The sequence below is a fragment of the Ascidia mentula genome, chromosome 4 (assembly GCF_947561715.1).
Source record: "Ascidia mentula chromosome 4, kaAscMent1.1, whole genome shotgun sequence".
Lineage (NCBI taxonomy): Eukaryota > Metazoa > Chordata > Ascidiacea > Phlebobranchia > Ascidiidae > Ascidia > Ascidia mentula.
This window is the reverse complement of record NC_138569.1, coordinates 2,173,407-2,199,740: the sequence shown is the minus strand read 5'-3', so window position 1 is coordinate 2,199,740 and position 26,334 is coordinate 2,173,407. Positions and strand designations below refer to the sequence as shown.

At 37.8% G+C, this 26,334-nt stretch overlaps 4 protein-coding genes across 4 annotated transcripts; all 4 read right to left on the bottom strand.

Moving 5' to 3' along the window:
* Positions 1-382: 382 nt before the first annotated feature.
* LOC145897056 (uncharacterized) lies at positions 383-1,462 on the bottom strand. Its single transcript, XM_082985214.1, has 2 exons — positions 1,049-1,462; positions 383-715 (listed from the first exon to the last, which is right to left on the bottom strand). Exons 1-2 carry the CDS (start codon positions 1,460-1,462, stop codon positions 383-385), a joined length of 747 nt encoding a protein of 248 aa, XP_082841340.1.
* A 5,508-nt stretch (positions 1,463-6,970) lies between these two features.
* On the bottom strand, positions 6,971-8,299 carry LOC145897054 (uncharacterized). Its single transcript, XM_082985211.1, has 2 exons — positions 7,732-8,299; positions 6,971-7,563 (listed from the first exon to the last, which is right to left on the bottom strand). The coding sequence occupies exons 1-2, from the start codon at positions 8,297-8,299 to the stop codon at positions 6,971-6,973; spliced, it is 1,161 nt and encodes a 386-aa protein (XP_082841337.1).
* Positions 8,300-16,873: 8,574 nt separating this feature from the next.
* Positions 16,874-18,221, bottom strand: LOC145897040 (uncharacterized). The gene has a single exon (XM_082985198.1). It carries the CDS (start codon positions 17,972-17,974, stop codon positions 16,874-16,876), a length of 1,101 nt encoding a protein of 366 aa, XP_082841324.1. The 5' UTR covers positions 17,975-18,221.
* A 1,788-nt stretch (positions 18,222-20,009) lies between these two features.
* On the bottom strand, positions 20,010-25,111 carry LOC145897039 (uncharacterized). Its single transcript, XM_082985197.1, has 2 exons — positions 23,248-25,111; positions 20,010-20,795 (listed from the first exon to the last, which is right to left on the bottom strand). Exons 1-2 carry the CDS (start codon positions 24,874-24,876, stop codon positions 20,070-20,072), a joined length of 2,355 nt encoding a protein of 784 aa, XP_082841323.1. The 5' UTR covers positions 24,877-25,111; the 3' UTR covers positions 20,010-20,069.
* Between the last annotated feature and the right edge of the window lie 1,223 nt (positions 25,112-26,334).

Here is a 26,334-nt window from a genome sequence, read left to right as displayed (position 1 = left end):
TATACGGTAAACATCACTTTTAAATAATGGTTGTGAGTTCGTTCGATATCCTGCTTTGTTGAAAGCTTCATCACATAACTATCACACGGTTTGGTGCGGTGTGTGGATCTGCAAACAGTCAACTGCACAGGAGAGATATGAATTGAGCATTTGGAACCAAGTAAAGTACGATTATTCCAACAATTTCCAACCAACATAGGAAGTTTATTGTAGAACAACAGTTCACAAAAAGAAACTAAAGTGAACGGTTATAGATAACGATAATAAACAGTTTAGTGTTCTGCTGCGGTTGTTGTACAACATTGACACATTTGTGGGCAGAACGTATCAAATATTCAGCGCTACCATTAGTTCCTTCTAGAGCAGTATTTTTAAGCCGAGCTCAAATTGATGCGGTGACCGTTGTGGGAGGGTTTGAGCACTCTCCGGTTTGAGTTCGAATGTGTTGGTTTAGATTTACTTTCGTGCTAAACAATTTGGAACAATATGTGGATTTGAAAGGTTTCTCTCCAGTGTGGGTTTGAATGTGTTTACTCAAATTTCCTTTCTGGTTGAACACTTTCGAACAAAATGTGCATTTGAAAGGTTTCTCTCCAGTATGTGTTCGAATGTGTTGGTTCAGATTCCCTTTCGTGCTAAACAATTTCGAACAAAATGTGCATTTGAAAGGTTTCTCTCCAGTGTGGGTTTGAATGTGTGTGCTCAAATTTCCTTTCTGGTTGAACACTTTCGAACAAAATGTGCATTTGAAAGGTTTCTCTCCAGTATGAGTTCGAATGTGTTGTTTGACATCCGATGCAGTTATAAAAGACTTTTCGCAAATATCGCATCTGAAAGGTTTCTCTCCAGTATGAGCTCGAATGTGTCTGCTTAGTTGTCCACTATACCTAAAATCTTGGGTACAAAGCGTGCATTTAAAATGTTTCTCTCCAGTATGAGTTCTTTTGTGAACTTGGAGTACCGATGTGGTTGAAAAACACTTTTCACAAAAATTGCATCTGAAGGGTTTTTCTCCAGTATGAGTGCGAATGTGTCTGCTTAAATTTACTTTCTGGCCAAAAACCTTCAAACAAAACGTGCATCTGTAAGGCTTCTCTCCAGTATGTGTGCGAATGTGTATGCTTAGATGTCCCCTTTGCTTAAAAACTTTCGAACAAAACATGCACTTGTAAGGTTTTACTTCCGTATGAGTCCGAATGTGTGCGCTCAGATGTCCCCTTTGCTTGAAATCTTTCGAACAAAACGTGCACTTGTAAGGTTTCTCTCCAGTATGAGTTCGAATGTGTATGTTTAGATTTCCTTTCTGGTTGAAGACTTTCCAACAAAACGTGCACTTGTAAGATTTCTCTTTGACTTTTTCGCAACGAAATGGATTAACTTCATCGTGAGTGATCTCATGCTTCTCCAGTGAGTCTTTCGTTTGAAACGACTTTTCGCCAATTTTCCAGTGAATCTGTTCCATGTCAATTTGTTTAGTTTTTTCTCCTTGGACTCCGATGGTTCAATTTCTTTTCTAATGCCAATGACCTCACAATCCACAGTTACAGCGCAAATGTAAGTCAGTCTTATATCTCTGCCAACATTAAAGCAAATTGATTACTTTGCAACCTCATTCTTAATATTTATTCCAGTTTTGAAAATGCGTCAAAACGGTCATAATTTGTCTCGACATATTGCGCATCAGAGGTTGTTAAATTTGTATCTGCAGTTTGCTGTTTAATATTCGTGCGGCCTTTCTCAAACACACCAAATATAACTAAATCGGTAATTACGTACTCGTATATCTGCTATTGTACGTAGGGGTGAATCCCAGTGCTTGAAAAGTTCTGTGTGTGGAAAAGTTGAAAAATGAATCAATATTTAAAGGTTAAAGTGACAAAGGGAAAAAAAAGAAGTGTTAGAGTTGGGATAGGAGGTTTTACGGAGTGGTTGTTATCTGCGAGGGGTGCTTGCGTCGGCGGAACAGACGGGAAACGGAAGGTCGTTAACACCAAGCGTGCCAACTTCCCAGCGGGGAGTCTTAATCAAACAACTGCACGAGACGACAAACTGAATGTTCAGGTCAGTAGATAAAACTACGGTTAAACATTACTTCTAAATACTGTTTGTAAGTTCGATTGAAAAACAATATGTTGATAAGTATGTATTTGAATGCAACAATGCATTCTATAATGTTTTTCTCCTGTGTGAATTCTAATGTGTACCCTTCGATTGTCTGAAGAGGTAAAGCTTTATCACAAATGTTGCACTTAAATGGTTTATCTCTGTTGCAACCTGTATGCCAGATCTTAGCTTAACATTGGGTCTTAACAATATTAATTAACAATTGGGGAAAATCCTGTTGATTAGTGCTTTTGACGTAAGGTCACACGTGAGTTTCAATTATTGTGTTTCCTAACCTGACTTTAATTGAAAACCTGATGTAAAACTATGACACTATTTATTACACAAAATTAGTCAGAGAATTACACATACACGCATTACACATTCGATATACAAGTTCAGAGATGTCAAAACGCAAGTGAAAATTGACTGGCGGTACATGAGAAGGTACACAAATCATAGACAACTAATCAGAAAAGACGGCAGCGCTTGTCAATCAACGGTTAACAACAAGGTGTGGACAATACAGGCCAACGGTCAGCAAACAGGAAAGGGCACTTTACATACAGTTTCCTGGCGCCGTTAATATGACTGACCCACAACACAATCGCGGGAATATTTACTGAACACATCGCATACGAACATCTGCATCGCGTGCGATTATTTACGATATGCGATCCTACCATAGGCTTTGAAATGAAGTCGCCGACGAATGCGCGTTCCTATTTTTTACCGCATTTCAAGTTTAAAAGATTCCGAAATTTAATGACGTATACGTCTGACTGTTACGTAAACACGTAACATTTGTCAATTGTGAGTTGTGTCTGGACCAGAGTTAGCATATGACTATTTCAAAGTGTCAGAAAGTGTCTGGACCAGCGGCTTGATTGACTATTTCCAGTGCTTGTGGTTACAAATCGTTTCAAACAAACACTGCAATCATAAGGTCTTTCTCCCGTGTGGATTCGAATGTGTTTGGTTCGAGCGCTCGAATTGGTGAAGCCCTTATCACATGTGTTACAACTGTATGGCAGCTCTCCTGTGTGAATTCGAATGTGGATTGTCCGGGCGCTCGAATTGATGAAGCCCTTATCACATACGTTGCACCTGCACGGCAACTCTCCAGTGTGAATTCGAATGTGGATGTTTCGGGCGCTTGAATTGGTGAAGCCCTTATCACATACGTTGCACCTGTATGGGAACTCTCCAGTGTGTATTCGTTTGTAAATTGTGACTTAATAGCTTGTTGCAAAACATTTTTCGCAAATTTCACATCTGAAGGGTTTTTCTCTGGTGTGAAATCCACAAATTTCAGATCTGAAAGGTTTCTCTCCTGGGTGGGTTTTTAAATGTTTTTCAAGATGACTTCTCGTTTTAAATGCAGAGTCACAAAATCTACACTTGTATGGTTTCTCATCAGTGTGTGTTCGTTCGTGTTCTTTATGAAAACTCTTCCTACTAAAAGCCTTTTCACATACATTGCACTTGAATGGTTTTTCTCCAGTGTGAATTCTTTTGTGTCTTTTGACAGTCCAACGTTTTGCAAAACATTTCTCGCAAAATTCGCATCTGAATAATTTCTCATCAGAATGACTTCGGTCATAGATTCTGGGATATGATTTTTGATTTTCTGCTTTTGTTGAAACCTTCATTGAACTTCTGTTATTTCCAATAAACTTAAAATCTGATCATGATCCACACGAAAATAATGCAATTAGGAATTTTCTTTAAATAACTTACATAGGCAACCGCACACAAATAAAATATTTTGAATCGAATGCATTTACATATTTTGTGAGAGTAATATGCTAACAATAAAGCAAACTGTGAACAGTTGTGAAATGACCTGCGCGGAATATAGTCATACATGGTTTTTGTCGAATTTATCAATAATAATAACGCTAGAATTTATTTGCTACAACGCCAACTTATGCAGGAAAGTTCTTTGTATTCGCGTTATTTTTGCGCTATCGGACTGCACAGGACCGAATTCCCAAATAAAACGTTAATATAGGAACCTTTTTTCTGTCTACTAGCTTCTAAATGACTCACAACAGAATATACAGAAAATAGCTTTGTTTCTTACCGGTCCATATCTGTAGCTCACTTTGCATATAATCGCTGTTGAACCTTCATACTGATCATGTACTAACATTTATGCATTCTTAAATGTGCAAGTGTCTATTATACATGAACCGAGCAGATGTTGTATTGGAAGCATAAAGTGCGACGGTAATAAAGGTATCAGGCAAAGAAGTTTTAGAGGTGCGATTGGAGGTTTTGTTTTCGGACTTAATTTTCCACTCAGTTCAAACACAGGTGAGATGAATGATGCAGACGGAGTTCAGCTTTCCTGTAAAACTTCCACTGCCTTTTCGTGCAGAGCGATTTATAACCTGCGCTGCTATTTTTTTACTTGATCCGCTAAATCCAATTTCACATGTGTTGCAAGTGAAAGGTTTAAAGAAGGGGATTTGTTTGAAACATGCATGGCTGAGACATGGCGCAGTTAAAGCACAAGAAGCAAAATGTGTTTAGAAAAGTCCCCGAGACAAACTCTATTTTTCGTCGCTTTTCGTACAAATAATAGACCTCTCTCAAATTGAATTCCCATTTTTAACACTTTATGACATGGCACCATGTAGCATGTTTGACAACATTAGTAATTTATTGTTCAAAATTCAATTGCAATCCACGAATAATGATAAAAAACTCCAAAATCCAAAATTTATAGTCACTCTCCAGCACGAGTAAGAACGTGTTTGCCCAAATTTCTTTTATGGTTAAACCTTTTCGAGCAAAATGTGCAGGGAAAAGGTTTCTCCCCAGTATGAGTTCGTTTGTTGATTTTCAATTTCTTTCCCGTTATGAAACACTTGTCGCAATAATCGCATCTGAAAGGTTTCTCTCCAGTATGAGTTCGAATGTGTTTGCTTAGGTATCCTGTGTGACTAAAAACTTGCGAACAAAACGTGCATTTAAAAGGTTTTTTTTCCAGTATGAATTCGTTTGTGAGCTTGGAGAACCTGTACGGTTGAAAAACACTTTATACAATAATCACATCTGAAACGTTTTTCTCCAGTATGAGTCCTAATGTGTGTTGTTTGATTTCCTTTATGACCCTAAATTATGCATTTGTAAGTTTTTTCTTCAGTATGAGTCCGAATGTGTTTTCGTAGATAACCTCTATGCTTAAACACTTTCGAATAGATGTACATTTACAAGGTTTTTCTATGCCTATACAGCCACTGTTTTCCATTCCGTTTTTACTTTCGCTAAGTTCATCACCACAACAATTATACGTCACGAAAACAGAAACAAGTTAAGACAAAAAATTCGCAGCGTCAAATAAAGCAGTAATCCCACAACTCACAGTTACAACGTAAAGTTTAGTCTGATACTTCTGCCAACAATAAAGCAAGTTGATTATATTTTTCCCCTGCCTTAACATTTACTCTACGTAGAATCCCAAACTTATCTGGCAACACTTTGACTGGATATAATGCGCTATACAAATTACCAATTGCGTATTCGTATCTGCTGGTGTGCAGATAAGATTTCATCGTGTATACGGAAAGTTCTACGTGTGAAAAAGGTATAAATTGTGGCCATATTTAAAGGTTGAAGATGCCAAGCAAAGAGAAAGAATTTTTGTAGTGTGGTTATTATCTGCAATGAAACACGTGGATCGCCGATTACAAGATAAAGGGGAAATGAAATGTTAAGAGCCTGAAATGGGCAAGTTCCAAGGGTTTTCTTATCAAAAACAGACACGAGGCAATACACAAGCGGTTGCAATGACTAGATAAAACCATGTTACAACATCACTTCTAAAGCTTCTTGTCACCATGCTTTACAACATTGCAGCGTACGAATGTATTTGCTCGGCTGCTTTAACTAAAACTGAAGTCTGCTTGCGTGTTCTTTGCTGTTAATTGCTAACTTTGACTCCGTAAGCAAACTTATTTATTGATTGAAACACACGATGTAATAGCAGGCCGAGCAAAGTTAAATTGTTCAAGAGCTTTTTTTGAAATATAATTGAAAAGTTTCTGAATTGAAGGCAACTAATTAACCGTAAAGCGTGCGTGCATCAGCCTAGATCACGAGAAACAACAAACTCAGTAAAAAGGATTATCATAGTGTTTTTTTTATAACAAAATTTGTGTTTGCTGGAAGGACACCAGAGAGCTGCGGGAGCTTTACAGGAAGGCTTCAACTCCACCTGAATCATTTTCTTCTGTCGTTTCAGTGTGCGATCCGCTGCTTCACACACTATATGAACACTGCAAACGTTTTTGTTTCCTGCCCAGTATGGGTTACCAGCTTACTTTGTTATTCGCTCGTTTACAGGCACAGCAGCCAAACAACAAATGTCGTACACTTCTGTTTATTAATAATCGTTAGTAAAAAAGTCATGCCTTGGATAACCGAATTACCAATGTTTAAAGTTTTCGGCAAGAACTCAATGATTATATGGGCCTAACCTCAGTGCCATCGCTAATAAGGCTCGCGTGGATGGTGACGTCATGTACCACTGTTATCAATTACATACTAGAGGCGAAAAATGCGCAGTAAGCTACACAACACGGATAATGCAAGAACCTACACAGAAAAGAATAAAACTGAATGGTTAGATGCACGATAATGAAATAATTTGGTGTCCCACTAAACGGTTAGTGTACGAGACCTGTGACATTTTGATGCTAAAAGAATTAAATGTTCAGTGCTAACTTCATCTCAAAGCTCATTCTAGCAGAATTTCCCCAAACAGCTCAAATTGACCCGGCAACCCTTGTATATGGCTCTCTTCCCCAGTATGAGTGTGATCGTGTCTCGTCCACTTTCGTTGTACGATCGCATGTATCTAGTTATTTTTTCCGGGTAAAGATTTTTGAATAAACAGTGCATTTTCAAAATTCCTTTCTGTATGAGTACGTTTGTGAGCTCTGAATGTGCTCGCGGATGAAAAGCACTTCTCGCAATAATCGCATCTAAAAGGTTTCTCTCCAGTATGAGTTTGTTTGTGGTCTTTGAATGTTGATGCGATTGAGAAACACTTTTCGCAATAATCGCATCTGAAAGGTTTCTCTCCGGTATGAATTCGAGTGTGGACTGTTAGATTTGGTTTGCAACCAAACACCTTCGAACAAAATGTGCATTTAAAAGGTTTCTCTCCAGTATGAGTTCGTCTATGTTTTTTGACCTCTGATGCCGCATAAAAACACTTTTCACAATAATCGCATTTGAAAGGTTTCTCTCCAGTATGAATACGATTGTGTATTCTCAGACTTCCTTTCTGGTTGAACGCTTTCGAACAAATCGTGCACTTGTAAGGTTTCTCTCCAGTATGAGTTCGAAGGTGTATGCTTAGATTTCCTTTCTGACAAAATGCTTTTGAACAAAACGTGCATTTAAAAGGTTTCTCTCCAGTATGAGTTCGTTTATGTTTTTTGACCTCTGATGCCGAAGAAAAACACTTTTCACAATAATCGCATTTGAAAGGTTTCTTTTCAGTGTGAATACGAATGTGTGTAGTCAGACTTCGTTGCTGGTTGAACACTTTCGAACAAATCGTGCACTTGTAAGGTGTTTCGATAGTATGGTTTCTAGTGTGGGCTCTTAGACTTTTTTTTTGACGAAATGCTTTCGAACAAATCGTGCACTTGTAAGGTTTCTCTCCGGTATGAGTTCGAATGTGTGTGCTTAAATTTCCTCTTTGACCAAACATCTTCGAACAAAATGTGCACTTGTAAGGTTTCTCTCCGGTATGAGTTCGAATGTGTGTACTCAGACTTCCTTTCTGGTCAAACAATTTGGAACAAAATGTGCATTTTAAATGTTTCTCTCCAGTATGAGTTCGAATGTGTCTTCTTAAATTTCCTTTCTGGTTGAACGCTTTCGAACAAAATGTACATTTAAAAGGTTTCTCTCCAGTATGAGTGCGTTTGTGGTCTTTGAGTTTCGTTGCGGTCCAAAAGCATTTTTCGCAATAATCGCATCTGAAAGGTTTCTCTCCCGAGTGAATTTGAATGCCTGACGTCAGATTTCCGCTCTTCTTGAACACTTTTGACGAAAACGTGCGCTTGTGAGGTTCCTCTTCAGTATTATCTTCTTTGTGAGTGATATTATGCTTCTCCAGTGAGTCTTTCGTCACAAACGACTTTTCACAGATGTTGCAGTGAAAGTTTTCCATGTTTTCCAATTTCTTTCTTGCTAGCTATTGGTTTTCTTTCGTGTTTTCATTTACATTACATCCCACAATCGTTACTTAGTATTCACGAGGTTGTTACTTAGGAATCTGCACAAGACGGTTTATATCACCTACACATAGTTGTTATCACTTTTTGTGCATTCTTACTTCAAGTTAAACCTCATGGAAGTTTGCCAAAGCAACAACCTATTTACCAAACTTATAGACACTCCCTCTAAACACTAAAAAGTCCATTCGCTAAAATAACAGTGGTTGTTGCTAATCGGTTGAACCATCATGCAAGCCTTTGTTTTTGTTTTGTGCAAGTTATTTGCGAGCTTACTGTTGACACAGGTAACTTATTATCCACCACCGTAAATTTTTAAAAGCAATCACCAAATTAAGAAACACTGCTGTGCAACCTGGCAATAAACGAACCACAACTTACACTGTTGCGACCTAAGTGTCGGTTTACACTTGAGTCCAAGTGATATAAAATATTACCTAACCTAACTATATTTCAAAACCCTTTGCAAAGAATTGCGTCACCATATATTTTTCAAAATTAATCATTCAACGAAATAGAAACACGCATTAATAACTACTCATTTCTACAATGCGAACTCACATTGCTACAACGTGAGGTGATTTACACTAGAAAGTTAAACACTTTATGTACGCGGTGGAGAGGCGGTTTAGGAGTTCTGAATAGAAGAAGGATTGCCGATGGAGTAACAGTCAGCAAACATTTAACAAAGGATGGACAATCCCGAAGGGAATGGGCTTTTCAGAAAGGAAACCTGACGCCTTTAAGTGGGCCGCGCAACAGAATATCGCGTGAGAGACGAGATCGATTGACCCGAAAAACAAGTGAGCGAACCTGCACAATTTGGGATGGAATGAATTGATCGAGAGCAAAAAATTTGAGGACATTAATAAAATGGAGAGAGGTTTCCCAACTATTCTATGAAATCTGGTTCTTATTACCTAATATGCTAAATTATATTTTGCTACGTAAGACTCACGTTATTTAGCTTTGGCTTCTCCATGCTTGGCTCACACAGTTTGGCGTAAATTTCACACAGTTTGGTGCGGCGTGTTGCTAGGCAAAAAAGCGAAACAGCACAGGATTTGGGCATTTAGAACCATGTGAAATACAATTATTTATATCACAATTTTCAAACAACGATTGAACCCGAGACCATTCAGTCTATTTATATGAATGTATTAATACAAAAATTCGCAATGCAAATCTCTGCCATCAAGACATTGCGAAATTGACAACATAAAAATTAGTCACAAGTGGAATGTGGACCAAGGCAAAGCCATAAACACAATGACTAACACTGAAAACTACGTGTACTTTTTGAACATCACATCAAATTGTTGTTTATGATGTGATGTTCAAAAACTTTTTCTCACTAACTGTTGCCACGTCACTATAACCCGTATCACGTATGTTACACAGGTTCAATCAAACAAATGCACGAGGCGACAAAATGATGGTTGCAATTACTAGACAAAACTACGTTTGGACATCGCTGCTAAATGATGGTTGTGACATTTACAAACAGTATGTTGATAAGCATGTAACTCCAGTGTGAATTCTGATATGCTTCGTTCGAAATGTAAAAAGCTTTGTCACATTGCTGAATACTGCCCTTCTGGCAAACTTTATTTTCTTTATGTTTCTCAACGCTTTGTCACATGCTGCACTTAAATGATTTATCTCCACCGTGCATTCGTCCTTTGTCGTTGTTATTACGCACGGATGACTTTCATACCGGTTGGAGCGGCGTGTTCACTGGCAAAAAGACCAACTGAACAGAACAGATAATAATTGGGCATTTAGCGCCATGTTATGTACAATTATTTAACAAACTATTTTTAAGCAACGACCGAACCTGAAACTACTTATTCTGTTTTTGTAAATTAAACTATTCTTCCTTCTTAAACCAAATTAAAAGTAAGATATAAATTGTTATTTTTTGTAATTATATCCCAGTAGTCGACGAGTGCCTCATAAACTTCCAGTTCCGTTTACTCTTTCTACATAGAATGCTGCACTCCATTCATCCAAATGCAATACTGATATTACTTTAATATCCCAACTGCCACATGTGCCTTGAAGGCCTTTTCACATGTGGCGCACTTCAATGGTTTATCTTCTGCTTGAATTTAAACGTGCTCTGCACGAAGTCCTGAATCATTAAATGCTTGCATCACATACGTTAGTCTTGTACGATTTCTTTCCTGCATGGGTACGAACGTTAGAGATTAGACTGCAGTTCTGGGCAAATATTTTCTAACAACGCTGGTACTAGAAAGGTTTCGTATATCCGGAAGTGTCCGACAACGTTCCATTTGGTACAGGGCGCTTTATGAAGTACGCAGTTAAAGCAGATGGGGGATATTATGCTTAGAAATGTTACAAAGAAAAACCTTTTTTGTGTCCCTTATCGAACAAACTATTGCTCTCTCCCTCAAATTAAACTCCCACTTTTCACGTTTTATAATACGCGCGTCGTTACCTGTACAGTTTTGACAACCAGAGATGAAAGACTTTTTTCCCTCACACTATATGAAGCTGCGGAGAGTAAGAATTTACTACTGAAGCAACATGCTTAACCAACATAGGTAGTTTATTGCTCAAAATTCAATAGCATGCACAGATGATGTTAAAAAAATTCTAACATGTCCGGTAACCTTTATAATTAAATCTAAGAAGGTGACTCTCCAGCTGGAGTAAGAACGTGTCTGCACAAGTTTCCTTTATGGTTAAACCTTTTCGGGCAAACTGTGCAGTGAAAAGGTTTCTCTCCATAATGAATTCGTTTGTGGATTTTCAATACGTGGCAGTTATGAAACACTTTCGCAATAATCGCATCTGAAATGTTTCTCTCTAGTATGAGTCCGAAAGTGTACAATTAGATGTCCTTTTCGATGAAATGCATTTGAACAAAATGAGCACTTGTAAGGTTTCTCCGAGGTATGAATTCGAATGTGCATGCTCAGATTTCGTTTTTGGCTAAACACCTTTGGACAAAAAACGTGCATATGAAAGGTTTCTGTCAGGTATGAGTTTGTTCGTGAGTTTTGAGTGCCGATGTGGTTGTAAATCACCTTTCACAATATCCGCATCAAGAAGGTTTCTTTCCAGTATGAGTTCGAATGTGTGCGCTTAGATGTCTTTCCTGATGAAAAACTTTCAAGCAACTCGTACACTTGTAAGGTTTTTCTCCGGTATGAATGCGTATGTGCATATGTAAACTTTGTTTCCGACCAAACACCTTCGGACAAAACATATATTTGAAAGGTTTCTCTCCGGTATGAGTTCGTTTGTGTTTCTTGACGTCCGATGAGTTTGAAAAGCACTTTTCACAATAATCGCATCTAAAAGGTTTCTCTCCGGTATGGGTCAGAATGTGTGTGCTTAGATGTCCTTTCTGGCTGAACACCTTCGAACAAAACGTGCACTTGTAAGGTTTCTGTCCAGTATGAGTTTGTTTGTGAGTTTTGAGTATCGATGTGGTTGAAAAGCACTTTTCACAATATTCGCATCTAAAAGGTTTCTCTCCAGTATGAGTCCGAATGTGTGTGCTTAGATGTCTTTTCTGATAAAAAACTTTCAAGCAACTTGTGCACTTGTAAGGTTTTTCTCCGGTATGAATGCGTATGTGCATATGTAAACTTTGTTTATGACCAAACACCTTCGAACAAAACATGCATTTGAAAGGTTTCTCTCCGGTATGAGTTCGTTTGTGTTTTTTGACATCCGATGCGGATGAAAAACACTTTTCACAATAATCGCATCTGAAAGGTTTCTCTCCAGTATGAGTCCGAATGTGTCTGCTTAGATGTCCTTTCTGGCTAAACACCTTCAAACAAAACGTGCACTTGAAAGGTTTTTCTCCAGCAGTATCTTCTTTGTGAGTGATCTTATGCCTTTCCAGTGAGTTTTTCTCGACAAACGACTTTTCACAAATCGCACAGTGAAAGTCTTCCATTTCCAATTGTTTTGTGTTTTCTTCTTGGAATTCGATGATTAAAGTTTTTGCCTGTTTTTTAAATACAAAACATTGTTATTTGTGAATCTGCACTTGACTAAGTTGCAATTGTGTAGCTATAGTTTTTATATTGACTGTGTAGGGCTTTATTTAAAACGTCTACATAAAATATTAACACTGCCGTATATCTGACTCCTGATAAAAAAAAGGCTACTATCTTACCCAAAGTCAATCTGTCAGTTCAATACATAAATAACAGTCGCACGTTACAAACCACGCGTACTAAAGTCTCTGTCTGTTTGGCTTGAAAATTATTGACAGTTAGAAAACCAGACTCGAATGCGTGAAGGAATGACTTAATGAATGAATTAATGACTGACTTAATGACTCTGTTTATACCCAAAGATGTGTGGCTTATATAAAAAATGCATACAGGGTCGTTTGAGTTCAGACCAATCCGTGACTCATTTAAAAGACAGCTGCGTTTATGGAAGTGTCACGAAATAGGTCGGCCGGATATTTAGTTGTCTTCCGTGCAACGAATGAATAACACGCTCGCCGTATGGGTTGAAATGGGTTCGTGGCGTATCATTCGACGTTAATAAAATTACAGTTGATGCCACGAAAACACAACATAACATACGAGAAATATGCGGTCGGATACAACTGTGCCAATGTACAGCGTGTTTAATTTACTTTCACAAAAGGTTGGTTACCAATAATCTTGACTTTAACCATAATAACACTATATTTTGCATTGAATGTTTACAAATGTTTAAATAAACGAGAAATGGACATAAATATGCTGTCTGAATAACAACACGCATTTTTCCACAGCTAAAACATTACTCTAGACTACATAGTGCTTCATAAATTTCAATTTCGTTTACTCTTTCTACATAGAATGCTGCACTCCATTCATCCAAATGCAATACTGATATTACTTTAATATCCCAACTGCTCTATTTGCCTTGTAGGCTTTTTCACATGTGGCGCACTTCAATGGTTGATTTTCTGCGTGAATTTAGACGTGCTCTGCAAGAAGTCCTGAATCATTAAATGCTTGCATCACATACGTTACTTTTGTGCGGTTTGTGCGACATAAGGTTCCATTTAGTGCAGCGCACCATATGACGTAAGCAGTTAAAGCAGATGGCGCATATTGTGCATAGAAAGGTGATCGAAAAAAGTTTTTGTCACTAAACAAATCATTGCTCTCTCTATAGCTGAAATTCCACTTCTAACGATTCAGAATAAGCGGGGCGTTACAGTCTGTTAAATGTTAAACTTGTATTTTGATTGCAGTTGCAGGTACTTGCGTACATGCTGCTGTTAAAAGTAAAAACAGAGTCATTTTTTGGCCACGATCGTTTTTGTTATTAAACTGAAAGAAGCGCGACAAAAATGACAGAAAATCCGGAAAGCAAGGGAATTTATGTCAAAGAGAAACCGCATGAGTGCAACATACGTTTGAGAAATCATTTATCAGTCCACCCTTTCTCGCAGTGTATATAAGCGAATTCATACTGGAGAGAAGCCCTTTGTGCAATGTTTGCAATATTAATCATAGAAACTTAACGTCAGAGTTTCTTTTTTCTAATAAACAGTCACGGGTGTCTGTGTTAATTGTATTTAAAAAATGGAAATAAAGAATCTACTGCAATTTCTTATATCCAGACTAGAGTGAAAATATTTGGTCATATTTGTGTAACTTAACACCACTTGAACAATTCTGTGCAGTAAAGTGAAGAAATATCTCAAAAGCGTTTGAATACTCTTCAGCCCTGATAATCACGTTGAAACACTTTCTCCGAATAAACTTCATTTAATTTTACATCGACGGCACATCTTAAAACATGGAGTGGAACAAGAAGTTTATACCAAGCTTGATCCATGGTTTCCTTCGGCGTTCAGGTGTTGTTGATACACAATCCACCTCGTGTTGGGTACCTAAAAAAAACTGTTCCCACGGTTACGCTTGACTGAACATGAGCATTGCAGTAACAAATTTAAAACTAAAAACTTTGTGCTCTTTATGAATTGGTCTTTTCGCGACCAAGAGAAGTTTGTTTGGAAAACATCAGTATAGTTTAACCGGAAAATACCCAACATGAGGAATCACCTTCGCTTTTCCAGCAGAATTGGTAAAAGCTTTATCACAAATGCTGCATTTAAAAGGTTTCTCTCCAGTGTGATTTCGTTTGTGGATTTTGAGTCTACGGGCCGAAATAAAGCATTTTGCACAGTACCCACACTTTAATGGTTCCTTATCATTGTGAGCGCATGATTAGTATATCCTTTTTCACAATAAGTGCACTGAAAAGGTTTGTCCCCAGTGTGAAAACGAATATGGGTGATTAAATGAGATTGCTGTCTGGATTCTTTTGAACAATATGTGCACTTAAAAGGCTTGAATTATGTATTTCCATGATTTTTTGTTTAATTTTATAAATCGTAAAATTGAAAATAAGTTTATTCCCGAACATTTTCAATCATTTCACAATGAAAAAGTTTCTTGCCAGTACGATGTCAACCTGCAAACCTTGTACCGTGGACGTTATCATTTCTCGGCAGTGTTCTTTTGCTTGTAAGTCTGCAAACGACTCCCCATGTGCGTTTGTCTGTGAGCTTTCACTCGTCCACTTGTTGCAAAACATTTTTCACAGATTTCGCATCTGAAAGGTTTTTCTCCAGTATGACCTTGAATGTGTACGTCACGATTGCCTTTCTGTCGAAAGCCTTTGGAACACAACGGGCACTTAAATGGTTTTTCTCCAGTGTGAATTCGAACGTGTACGTCGCGATTTCCGCTTTGCCGAAAACCTTTGGAGCAAAATGAGCACTTGAATGGTTTATTTTTGGTGTGAATTCGTACGTGTTTGTCAAGGTTGGCATTTGTGTTGAAAGCTTTACCACATACATTGCACTTGAATGATTTCTTAACAGTATGAGTGCGTAGGTGGATTTTGACGGTGGCACTTTTTGTGAAACATTTTTCACAAATTTCGCATCTGAAAGGTTTCTCTCCCGTTAAAAGTCGTACGAACATGTCTTCAAGGGCTTTCTTGTAAATTCAGTTTGATCCAAATTAAATTTATATTTTAAACCGTCTTGAAGGGAGGTTGTCGGAAAAAGTTATCTGCGGCGTTTGCTTTTCCTCCGAATATTCTCAGTTTGTGAAGTGTTTGCGTTCATATGAGGATATTTTCTGTGATCTTATACTTGTTACAGCACTACCTACAGAAGCGCACACACATGACATTAATCTGCAATAATACGTAAATTAAGCTCTTTCAAATGCAGTATTCAATAGTAACATTTACTTTTAAAAAACTTGCATCTATCGCGCAGCATCTTGGGTAAACGAAGATGTACACTGAAAAGAAATTACTCATAAATCTCCCTAAAACGACACAATAAGAAACTTTTACTGAAGTGTCTGCTGAACTGAAACGCGAATAATAATTAAACTAAATCTTTTGCTTATGAACTGCCTTGCAATAAGTTATTTAATAATTGGCCAAACGGTTCAAAAAACAAGCAAGTGAACGTCATAACCGCATGCTTGTTACCCCCACTGCAACTGTTACCTTCTTCAGTTTGATCCAAACGTTCACTTGGTTTGATCCACGTGCGTTCACTTGGTTTGGCGCACTGAAGTCGCACATTTGAACTCATTTCCACACAGTATGGTGCGGCTTGTTGGCTTGCAAACGACGAAGCTGTGTTGAACAGGAAGTTATAAGTATTTAGCATTGCGTTCTACGAAGTCCAGAGTAGGGTTGGAAGTTTGAATTCGGCTTGATGACTCTCCGCAAAAATGTAAAAATATAATTTGCCTTGAAGCATATTCGAAACGATCTTGGTCGACTTTCATTGTTTAAATTGATTGGAAATACAAATAACTAATGTCTTACACAAGAGTGCATATGTGATGCTACCTTGGATAATTATATTCTTATGTCTGAAGCGATGCACACTTGCTACTTTTGTATATTTTGGTGCCGACTAAATACCCAACTACAACCCTATAATTTGAAACTGATGGAAATTTCGCCACCGGTTAAGAACTACTGAGCCAAAAACCGCAACACGAGAAACGTAAACAAGAACATTTTGTATTACAGTGTATCGTTGCGTTTCAGGGTGTTTAAAACGATGTTTATTATACAAAGTGTTAGACATACGTCAGCAAATGATACAGACACACGCTACCGCGGAAAATCTTTATGACGTTTTGGAAATCACATATAAGGTTACACTTGTATCACTAGCATATACGTTAAACAGGTATAATAATGAAAACTGCGATTGTAATTGGTACTCAGTTAGTTTGAAAACGCCTCGTTAGTGATCGTGCATTGGTAAAAGCTGTCGCATTTGTGGCACTTAAATAGCCTTTCCTTCCGTAATGAGACCGTTCGTGCATTTTGACATATCGGATGCAGTTTAGGAATTTTAACATATAGCAAGCGTGCTAGGTTTTTCTTCCGTATGGTTTCTTCTGTGGATCGTGACTTCCCAAAAAGTTCTTGAAAACTTTTTTCACAAATTTTACACTTAAAAGGTTTCAGTGTGGTTTGCACTTGTGGGTCTTGACTTGACGGGAAGTTCTGAAGCATTTTTTACATATATCGCATTTACATGGTTTCTCTCCAGTGTGAACTCGTTCGTGAAGTTTAAGTTCTGTTGAGGTTATGAAACGTTTTTCACAATACGAGCAATGGTAAGGTTTCTCTCCAGTATGAACCCGAGTGTGGTGGACAAGTTGACCTTTTAATTTGAAGGCCTTCGGACAATAAGAGCACTTGTACGGTTTCTCTCCAGTGTGATTTCTTCTGTGAACTGTCACTTCTGATGATGTTCCGAAACATTTTTCGCAATACTTGCACTTAAAGGGTTTCTCTCCAGTGTGCTTTCGTTCGTGGATTTTGACCTCCCCAGAAGATTTAAAAGATTTTGGACAAAACTTGCATTGAAAAGGTCTCTCTCCAGTGTGACTTCGTTTGTGTATTACTAGTTGAGCTTTGTGCTTGAAGTCTTTTTGGCAAAGCGTGCACTTAAAAGGTTTCTCTCCAGTATGAACTCGATGATGTACATTAAATTCGCCCTTGTGTTTGAATGATTTGGGGCAAAGTGCGCACTTGAAAGGTTTCTGTCCAAAGTGGGTTCGAATGTGTGCATCAAGGCTGAAAGTATCACGGAGAGCTTTATTGCAAATGTGACACAGCAGCGGTTTTCCACTGTGGATAAAAACGTGTTTGTTTCGGGTGTGAGCCGAAGTAAAAGCTTTGTCACAGATGCTGCACTTGTATGGTCTCTCTCCAGTATGAATTCGTTTGTGGACTTTCATATGCATCTTTGTTCCAAAACACTTTTTGCAAATTTCGCATTTGTAAGGTTTCTCTCCGGTGTGAGTGCAGATGTGAATGTCGAGTGATGCCTTCTTCGCGTATGCTTTCGGGCAAATCGAACAAGAGAAGGGTTTCTCCCCAGTATGTACTCGTTTGTGGACTTTAACTTGATCCTTTGTCGCGTAAGTTTTTTCACAAAATTCGCATCTGTAAGGTTTCTCTCCGGTATGAGTTCGAATATGAAGGGTAAGTTTGTTCTTTGTTTTGCAAATCTTTTCACAATACGTGCATGTAAATGACGTCACTCCGGTGGACATCCTTTCGAATGTGTTTGGACCACTTTTAATATGAACACTCTTGCTCACAACTTACGCTCACAAAAGAAAAATGTTTTTTCAGTGAGCTCAAGTACATTTAAATGACGTCATTCCCCATCCTTTCAAGCATGTTTCAAGTGTATCTGGATGATTTTCCGTTCTGAACACTTTAGTAAGTGTCTATTGTTAATCGGCACTCAAACGACGTCACAGGGTCAATGTTTTTCTTCTGTTGCATTAATTTAACTACACAGTTTGGCTACAAAATATGAAAAATTCTGACTACATATTACAGCAAACACACAAATATTTGTTAGTGACACGACCAGACGTAGAATTTTTGCGGTGTTTCGGTTAACGTACAACAACCGTCATCAGGATTTAAATGTGCACAAACAACGCATCTGAAAATTGTCATTTTACCGCGTTGTTTGTGCATATTTAAGAATTACAACATGTAGAAGGTTGTTGCATAAATACCTAAACGCCGTAATAAACAAAATACATGCCATAAAACTACACGTTATTACCACCGCGCATGGATTAAATAATTAAAACAGTGGTTTTCAACCAGTGAAATCACGCAAAGCTCAACACTCCCGCTAAAGTCATCAGTTACATTTGTTTAGTCATAACATTAGTTTGCAAATATTAGCTACAGCCAGTTTGTGATGCAACAATCACTCACAATGCAACAATCACTCACAATGGTCTATGTGTGATGAAACAACGTACAACAAAGATTTGCTTATGCAATAGACGTGCAGTTACGTTGGTTAAGATTATATTTATAAATTTACTGATTTAACACCTGAATGTGACATGATTTACTGTTGTAAGGGTTTAGGTTGAAAACCACTGGTTTAGTTTGTTTTGCACGACAAGTTACAACGCTTTGAACGGTGGTTGCCCTGTTCACGCTTATCCATTAAAATTCGCATAGATTTCTACTTTACACAGACCTGTATGTGAATCAAGTTGGGCAAAAACTTTGTGACTCGGTGTAGTAGTATTTCCCGACTATAATAGCTGTTACATTTGCACAAGGCGTTATCCAAAACCCACGTGTCTGCAAGCAGTTGTAAATCCAAACATTAACGGCGGCACAACAAAGCACCGTGAAGTAGGTCAATCGTTTACCTTTGTGTAAGTAAAGCGTGGTTCTAACACGACCGGTTTCTGGGCCACAAGAAAACGCGCACAATCTTAGACTCAGATTAAAACATCATACTGTTAACGTTGGGAGAACTGTTTGTCTAAATGTTGCCTAAATAGTCACCCAAAACTGCCTGAGTTATTACTGTTTAAAATCCTTATCTTGCCAATAAACCTAATTTGATGTAAGCCTGAAATTAACTGCAGCATTCATTCAAGAAAGTAGTAAAACGCGTAAGTAGCCAACATCATTCCCACGTGCTCACACCTCACACCAAAGAGTATACTACGCACACACGTTGTACCTGCTGTTTTTTCTTCGCTTGGCTGCCAGCAGCTTAGCACTATGTTCACTCAGTTTGGTGCACAACGTTCACACATATTGGTGTGTTGTGCGAACGACAAAGCTTGTGAACCAAAACCTGGACAAGAGTTTTGCTCACCATGAAACGTAATGAATTGCCGATTTGTTTAATCTCCTGGCAAAAAAAAACGAAATATACCTATTTACTTTAGTAAAAAAAGAATGTTATTTTTGACTTTTCGCTTGTCCAAATGACTAGTTTTCTTCTGACAGAAAAGAAATTACGCTAAGATTTCGCCACTGCGTTATTTTATTCTCTCAAGAAACCTAGTCGCCCGGTTTGTAAAATGTACAAAATGTTTTCGTATTTGCCTAATTCCACCAACTAATTGCACAAGAGATCGGCCACTAAAAAACGGTTCTTTTTATTAAGGAAGCAGCTTATATTGCAACAAATAAACGAAAAACATCAAAAACGAATTTCAATTACACAGGCCATTGACTGTATAACAGCTATAATAAAATAGTTCTTTATGTCTCAACCACAAAAGGAATGAACGTTTTTCATTTTTTGTGAATTAGAAGATGTTTGTTAAGTCTGCATGACCGAATAAACGTTTTCGGACAAAGACTGCATTAGAACGGTTTTTCTTTCATGTGAGTGCGAACGTGCAGATTTCGAGCACCCAAGAAACTGAATGCCTTATCACAGTGATTGCACTTGTACGGTTTCTGTCCAGTATGAGTTCTAATGTGAGCTGTTCGAGTACTCATAACTCGAAAAGCTTTGTCACAGTAGCTGCACTTGTACGGTTTCTGTCCAGTATGAGTTCGAATGTGTGATTCAAGTGTATATGCTCTGCCAAAAGCTTTTTCACAAAAGTTGCACTTGAATGGTCGTTCCCCGGTGTGAATTCGTTTGTGGACTTTCATATGCATCTTTGTTCCAAAACACTTTTTGCAAATTTCGCATCTGTAAGGTTTCTCTCCGGTGTGAGTGCAGATGTGAATGTCGAGTGATGCCTTCTTCGCGTATGCTTTCGGGCAAATCGAACAAGAGAAGGGTTTCTCCCCAGTATGAACTCGTTTGTGGACTTTAACTTGATCCTTTGTCGCGTAAGTTTTTTCACAAAATTCGCATCTGTAAGGTTTCTCTCCGGTATGAGTTCGAATATGAAGGGTAAGTTTGTTCTTTGTTTTGCAAATCTTTTCACAATACGTGCATGTAAATGACGTCACTCCGGTGGACATCCTTTCGAATGTGTTTGGACCACTTTTAATATGAACACTCTTGTCCAGTAATTTTGCTCGCAACTTACGCTCACAAAAGAAAAATGTTTTTTCAGTGAGCTCAAGCACATTTAAATGACGTCATTCCCCATCCTTTCAAGCATGTTTCAAGTGTATCTGGATGATTTTCCGTTCTGAACACTTTAGTAAGTGTCTATTGTTAATCGGCACTCAAACGACGTCACAGGGTCAATGTTTTTCTTCTGTTGCATTAATTTAACTACACAGTTTGGCTACAAAATATGAAAAATTCTGACTACATAAAGTTATCACAGCAAACACACAAATATTTGTTAGTGACACGACCAGACGTAGAATTTTTGCGGTGTTTCGGTTAACATACAACAACCGTCTTCAGGATTTAAATGTGCACAAACAACGCATCTGAAAATTGTCATTTTACCGCGTTGTTTGTGCATATTTAAGAATTACAACATGTAGAAGGTTGTTGCATAAATACCTAAACGCCGTAATAAACAAAATACATGCCATAAAACTACACGTTATTACCACCACGCATGGATTAAATAATTAAAACAGTGGTTTTCAACCAGTGAAATCACGCAAAGCTCAACACTCCCGCTAAAGTCATCAGTTACATTTGTTTAGTCATAACATTAGTTTGCAAATTTTGGCTACAGCCAGTTTGTGATGCAACAATCACTCACAATGGTCTATGTGTGATGAAACAACGTACAAAGATTTGCTTCTGCAATAGACGTGCAGTTACGTTGGTTAAGATTATATTTATAAATTTACTGATTTAACACCTGAATGTGACATGATTTACTGTTGTAAGGGTTTAGGTTGAAAACCACTGGTTTAGTTTGTTTTGCACGACAAGTTACAACGTTTTGAACGGTGGTTGCCCTGTTCACGCTTATCAATTAAAATTCGCATAGATTTCTACTTTACACAGACCTGTATGTGGATCAAGTTGGGCAAAAACTTTGTGACTCGGTATAGTAGTATTTCCCGACTATAATAGCTGTTACATTTGCACAAGACGTTATCCAAAACCCACGTGTCTGCAAGCAGTTGTAAATCTGTATCTGACGTCACATTTCTCGTATGTTATGTTGTGTTTACGTGGCATCTGTATTTTTATTAACGTCGAGTAATACGCCACGAACCCATTTCAACATACGGCGGATAACGCGATGTTTATTGTATGCACGGAAGACAGCTAAATATCCGGCTATTCAAATTACGTGACCCTTCCATCAACACAGCTGTCTTTTTAAATGAGTCACGTATCAGTCCGAACCCAAACGACCCTGTATGCGTTTTCTATATAAGCCACACATCTTTGGGTAAAACATGGAGTCATATAGAAATATAGAGAAACATAGAGTCACGGAAAGTCATTTTAGAGTTATTAAGTCAAGACATTAAGTCGATAATTTTCAAGCCAAACAGACATACATTTTAGTACGCGTGGTTTGTAACGTTTTATTGTAATATTCGTGCGACTGTTATTTATGCATTAAACCGACAGATTGACTTTGGTTTAGAGAGTAGCCTTTTTATCAGGAGTCAGATATACGGCAGTGTTAATATTTTGTGTAGACGTTTAAAGAACGCACTACAAATCCAAACATTAACGGCGGCACAACAAAGCACTGTGAAGTAGGTCAATCGTTTACCTTTGTGAAAGTAAAGCGTGGTTCTAACACGACCGGTTTCTGGGTCACAAGAAAACGCGCACAATCTTAGACTCAGACTAAAACGTCATACTGTTAACGTTGGGAGAACTGTTTGTCTAAATGTTGCCTAAATAGTCACCCAAAACTGCCTGAGTTATTACTGTTTAAAATCCTTATCTTGCCAATAAACCTAATTTGATGTAAGCCTGAAATTAACTGCAGCATTCATTCAAGAAAGTAGTAAAACGCGTAAGTAGCCAACATCATTCACACCTCACACCAAAGAGTATACTACGCACACACGTTGTACCTGCTGTTTTTTCTTCGCTTGGCTGCCAGCAGCTTAGCACTATGTTCACTCAGTTTGGTGCACAACGTTCACACATATTGGTGCGTTGTGCGAACGACAAAGCTTGTGAACCAAAACCTGGACAAGAGTTTTGCTCACCATGAAACGTAATGAATTGCCGATTTGTTCAATCTCCTGGCAAAAAAAAGGAAAAAAACCTATTTACTTTAGTAAAAAAAGAATGTTATTTTTGACTTTTCGCTTGTCCAAATGACTAGTTTTCTTCTGACAGGAAAGAAATTACGCTAAGATTTCGCCACTGCGTTATTTTATTCTCTCAAGAAACCTAGTCGCCCGGTTTGTAAAATGTACAAAATGTTTTCGTATTTGCCTAATTCCACCAACTAATTGCACAAGAGATCGGCCACTAAAAATCGGTTCTTTTTATTAAGGAAGCTGCTTATATTGCAACAAATAAACGAAAAACATCAAAAACGAATTTGAATTACACAAGCCATTGATTGTACAACAGCTATAATAAAATAGTTCTTTATGTCTCAACCACAAAAGGAATGAACGTTTTTCATTTTTTGTGAATTAGAAGATGTTTGTTAAGTCTGCATGACCGAATGAACGTTTTCGGACAAAGACTGCATTTGAACGGTTTTTCTTTCATGTGAGTGCGAACGTGGAGATTTCGAGCACCCAAAAAACTAAATGCCTTATCACAGTGATTGCACTTGTACGGTTTCTGTCCAGTATGAGTTCTAATGTGAGCTGTTCGAGTACTCATAACTCGAAAAGCTTTGTCACAGTAGTTGCACTTATACGGTTTCTGTCCAGTATGAGTTCGAATGTGTGATTCAAGTGTATATGCTCTGCCAAAAGCTTTATCACAAAAGTTGCACTTGAAAGGTCGTTCCCCGGTGTGAACTCTTATGTGTTTTTGGATATCCGATCCCGTTCTGAAACATTTTTCGCAAAATTTGCACCTAAAAGGTTTTTCCCCTGTGTGGTAACGAACGTGCGTGTCCAAGTTGGTTTTTTGTGTGAATAATTTTGAACAAAAGGTGCACTTGAAGGGTTTTTCCCCTGTGTGGTAACGAACGTGCGTGTCCAAGTGGGTTTTCTGTGTGAATGATTTTGAACAAAACGTGCACTTGAAGGGTTGTTCCCCTGTGTGGTAACGAACGTGCGTGTCCAAATTGGTTTTCTGTGTGAATGATTTTGAACAAAACGTGCACTTAAAGGGTTTTTCGTCACTGTGATTTCGACTATGTGCCGTAAGGAGTCTTTCACTACTGAAACCTTTTTCACATACGAGGCATTTGAATGATTTCAGACCAGTGTGGATTCTAAAATGCTCTTCGCAAAGTATTCTCACAGCGAAGGCTTTATCGCAAATGCTGCACTTGAACGGTTTCTCTCCAGTATGTTTCTCTGTTGTATGGACTCGTTCGTGTTTCTTCAGTTGTTGGCGTGCTTGGAAACATTTTCCACAAACTTCGCACCGGAAAAGTTTCTCTGTAGTATGAACTCGAACGTGTGTATTTTGTTGACTTTTTGTGTTGAACGTTTTAGGACAGTATGAGCACTTGAAAGGTTTCTCCCCAGTGTGAATACGAACGTGTGCAACCAAATAAACTTTCAACCGGAATTCTTTTAAACAATACTTGCACGTGAATGGTTTTACTCCTGTATGCATTTGAAAGTGATTCTTTAGACCGCTTGGAAAACTAAATGCTTTGTTGCATTTGTTGCACTTGTAGGGTTTCTCTCCAGTATGAGTACAAACATGTGATGTTAGTGCAGTCGCTTGGCTGCAGGCTTTATCACATTGAATGCACTTGAACGGTTTCTGTCCAGTATGAGTTTGAATGTGTGATGCAAGTGCAGTTGCTTGGCTAAAAGCTTTATCACATTGAATGCACTTGAACGGTTTCTGTCCAGTATGAGTTTGAATGTGTGATGCAAGTGCAGTTGCTTGGCTAAAAGCTTTATCACATTGAATGCACTTAAATGTCTTTTTGTCTGTAAGAAGTTGACTGATTAAAATTCCTTTGTCGTCAAACACTTTTAAACTGAACGGGAACTCGAAGGTGTTTCCTTTACAAAGCATTTGTACTTGGGAGGCCTTTTTATCAAACACTTTTGAATGAAATGGGAAGGTAAAGGTATTTCTTTTACAGATCATTCTTGTGTCTTTAGAGCTTGTCATAATAGGTCACTATAAATGCATTTAAAAGTTGCCTCCGGTGTAAATATGCTTCTTCTGTCAGTCTCCAATAACAGCAATGTTGCAGGTAATGGTTTTCTGTTTGACTTCTCGTCTATCTTTCTCAGATGTTTTTGTATACAAGTTCTTTACTGTGAAGTAGCTTTTATCTTACACACAGAGAATGTATGTGATGTTGTTTTCAGCAGTACCTTTCCAACATCTTTCACAAGATTAATTTGCTGTAAAAAATAATGTAATGAAATAAATGAACCAATGTTATATCTTTGTTATGCTGGTTGCCGTGTCTTTCAGTACCATATTAGGGCAAAACTAAAGTGTGCTTTAACCTTTGCCGTAAATTCTAGGCATATGATATCAGGTAGCCTACAACAAGTATAAGATATAACTTTTAACTTGTTTCACGTACTTGTTGACAAAATGGTGCAGGAAACATCGAAAAATTTCCCTTTAATATTAAAATGTATATTGGCTGTACTTCGGATAAATAAAGTTACATATATTACCTTTACAGTTTATAATATAACTGACGGTTTTATTTATCTTCAATACAAACAAAATAGTCAACACAATAGTTGCGAACTTTAAGCTACAGACATTTCGATTGTTGTACTACAATCATTTTTAGAGCAAAATGAAGGCGAACAGGCAAAATGGTTTGGTGAAGTTGCATAAGTGAAAAAGGGGGGAGTTGAATAAGCGAAATTGTTGAGATTAAAAGTCGAACAGAGTTGCCTGTGTTAGTGATAAAAACAAAGGGGAAAAACAAATTTTACACTGAAAATGATTGTAGTACAACAATCGAAATGTCTGTAGCATGATGTTCACAACCATTACATTGGCTATTTTGTTTGCACCTTAACATTGTTTTCAGAAAGAAATAGATAAACAGTGTTCTAAATAACTAGTTGAATATCATTGTGCTTCTGCTGTGTGGTAAATTTATTGCACCCAGCCAAAGTGCTTGACAATAATTAAAGGAATTAAATATGAGCACCCAGTTTCAGTAAGCAATGGATAAAAAAAGGCAATTAGGGTTACAGTATACAATACTTTTGTATTCAGATACATAGGCTTTTTCAATTAAATAACAATGCAGCATACTAAAGGGCATGAGAATCATAAATAAATATAGTAGCTGAATTAATATCGTTAAAGTATGCTATTGTAAAACTATCACAATGGAAACATATTTTTTATAATGCATGTTGTACCTTACAAAATATGCCAATGAAGCACGTACCACCAAAAGCAAAATGGCAAATTGTCACATGCAGTTACAGTTGTGTAAATAACTGCGTATCACCCCACATAAGCTGCAGCATAAGTATACTTTTAAAACATTCTGACATTTCAGGCACTTGACTTACTATTGCCAATTTGCCATATCTCCATGCTCAACTGTCTGTTATTGTTATTGTCATTTACTATTTTCTCCCA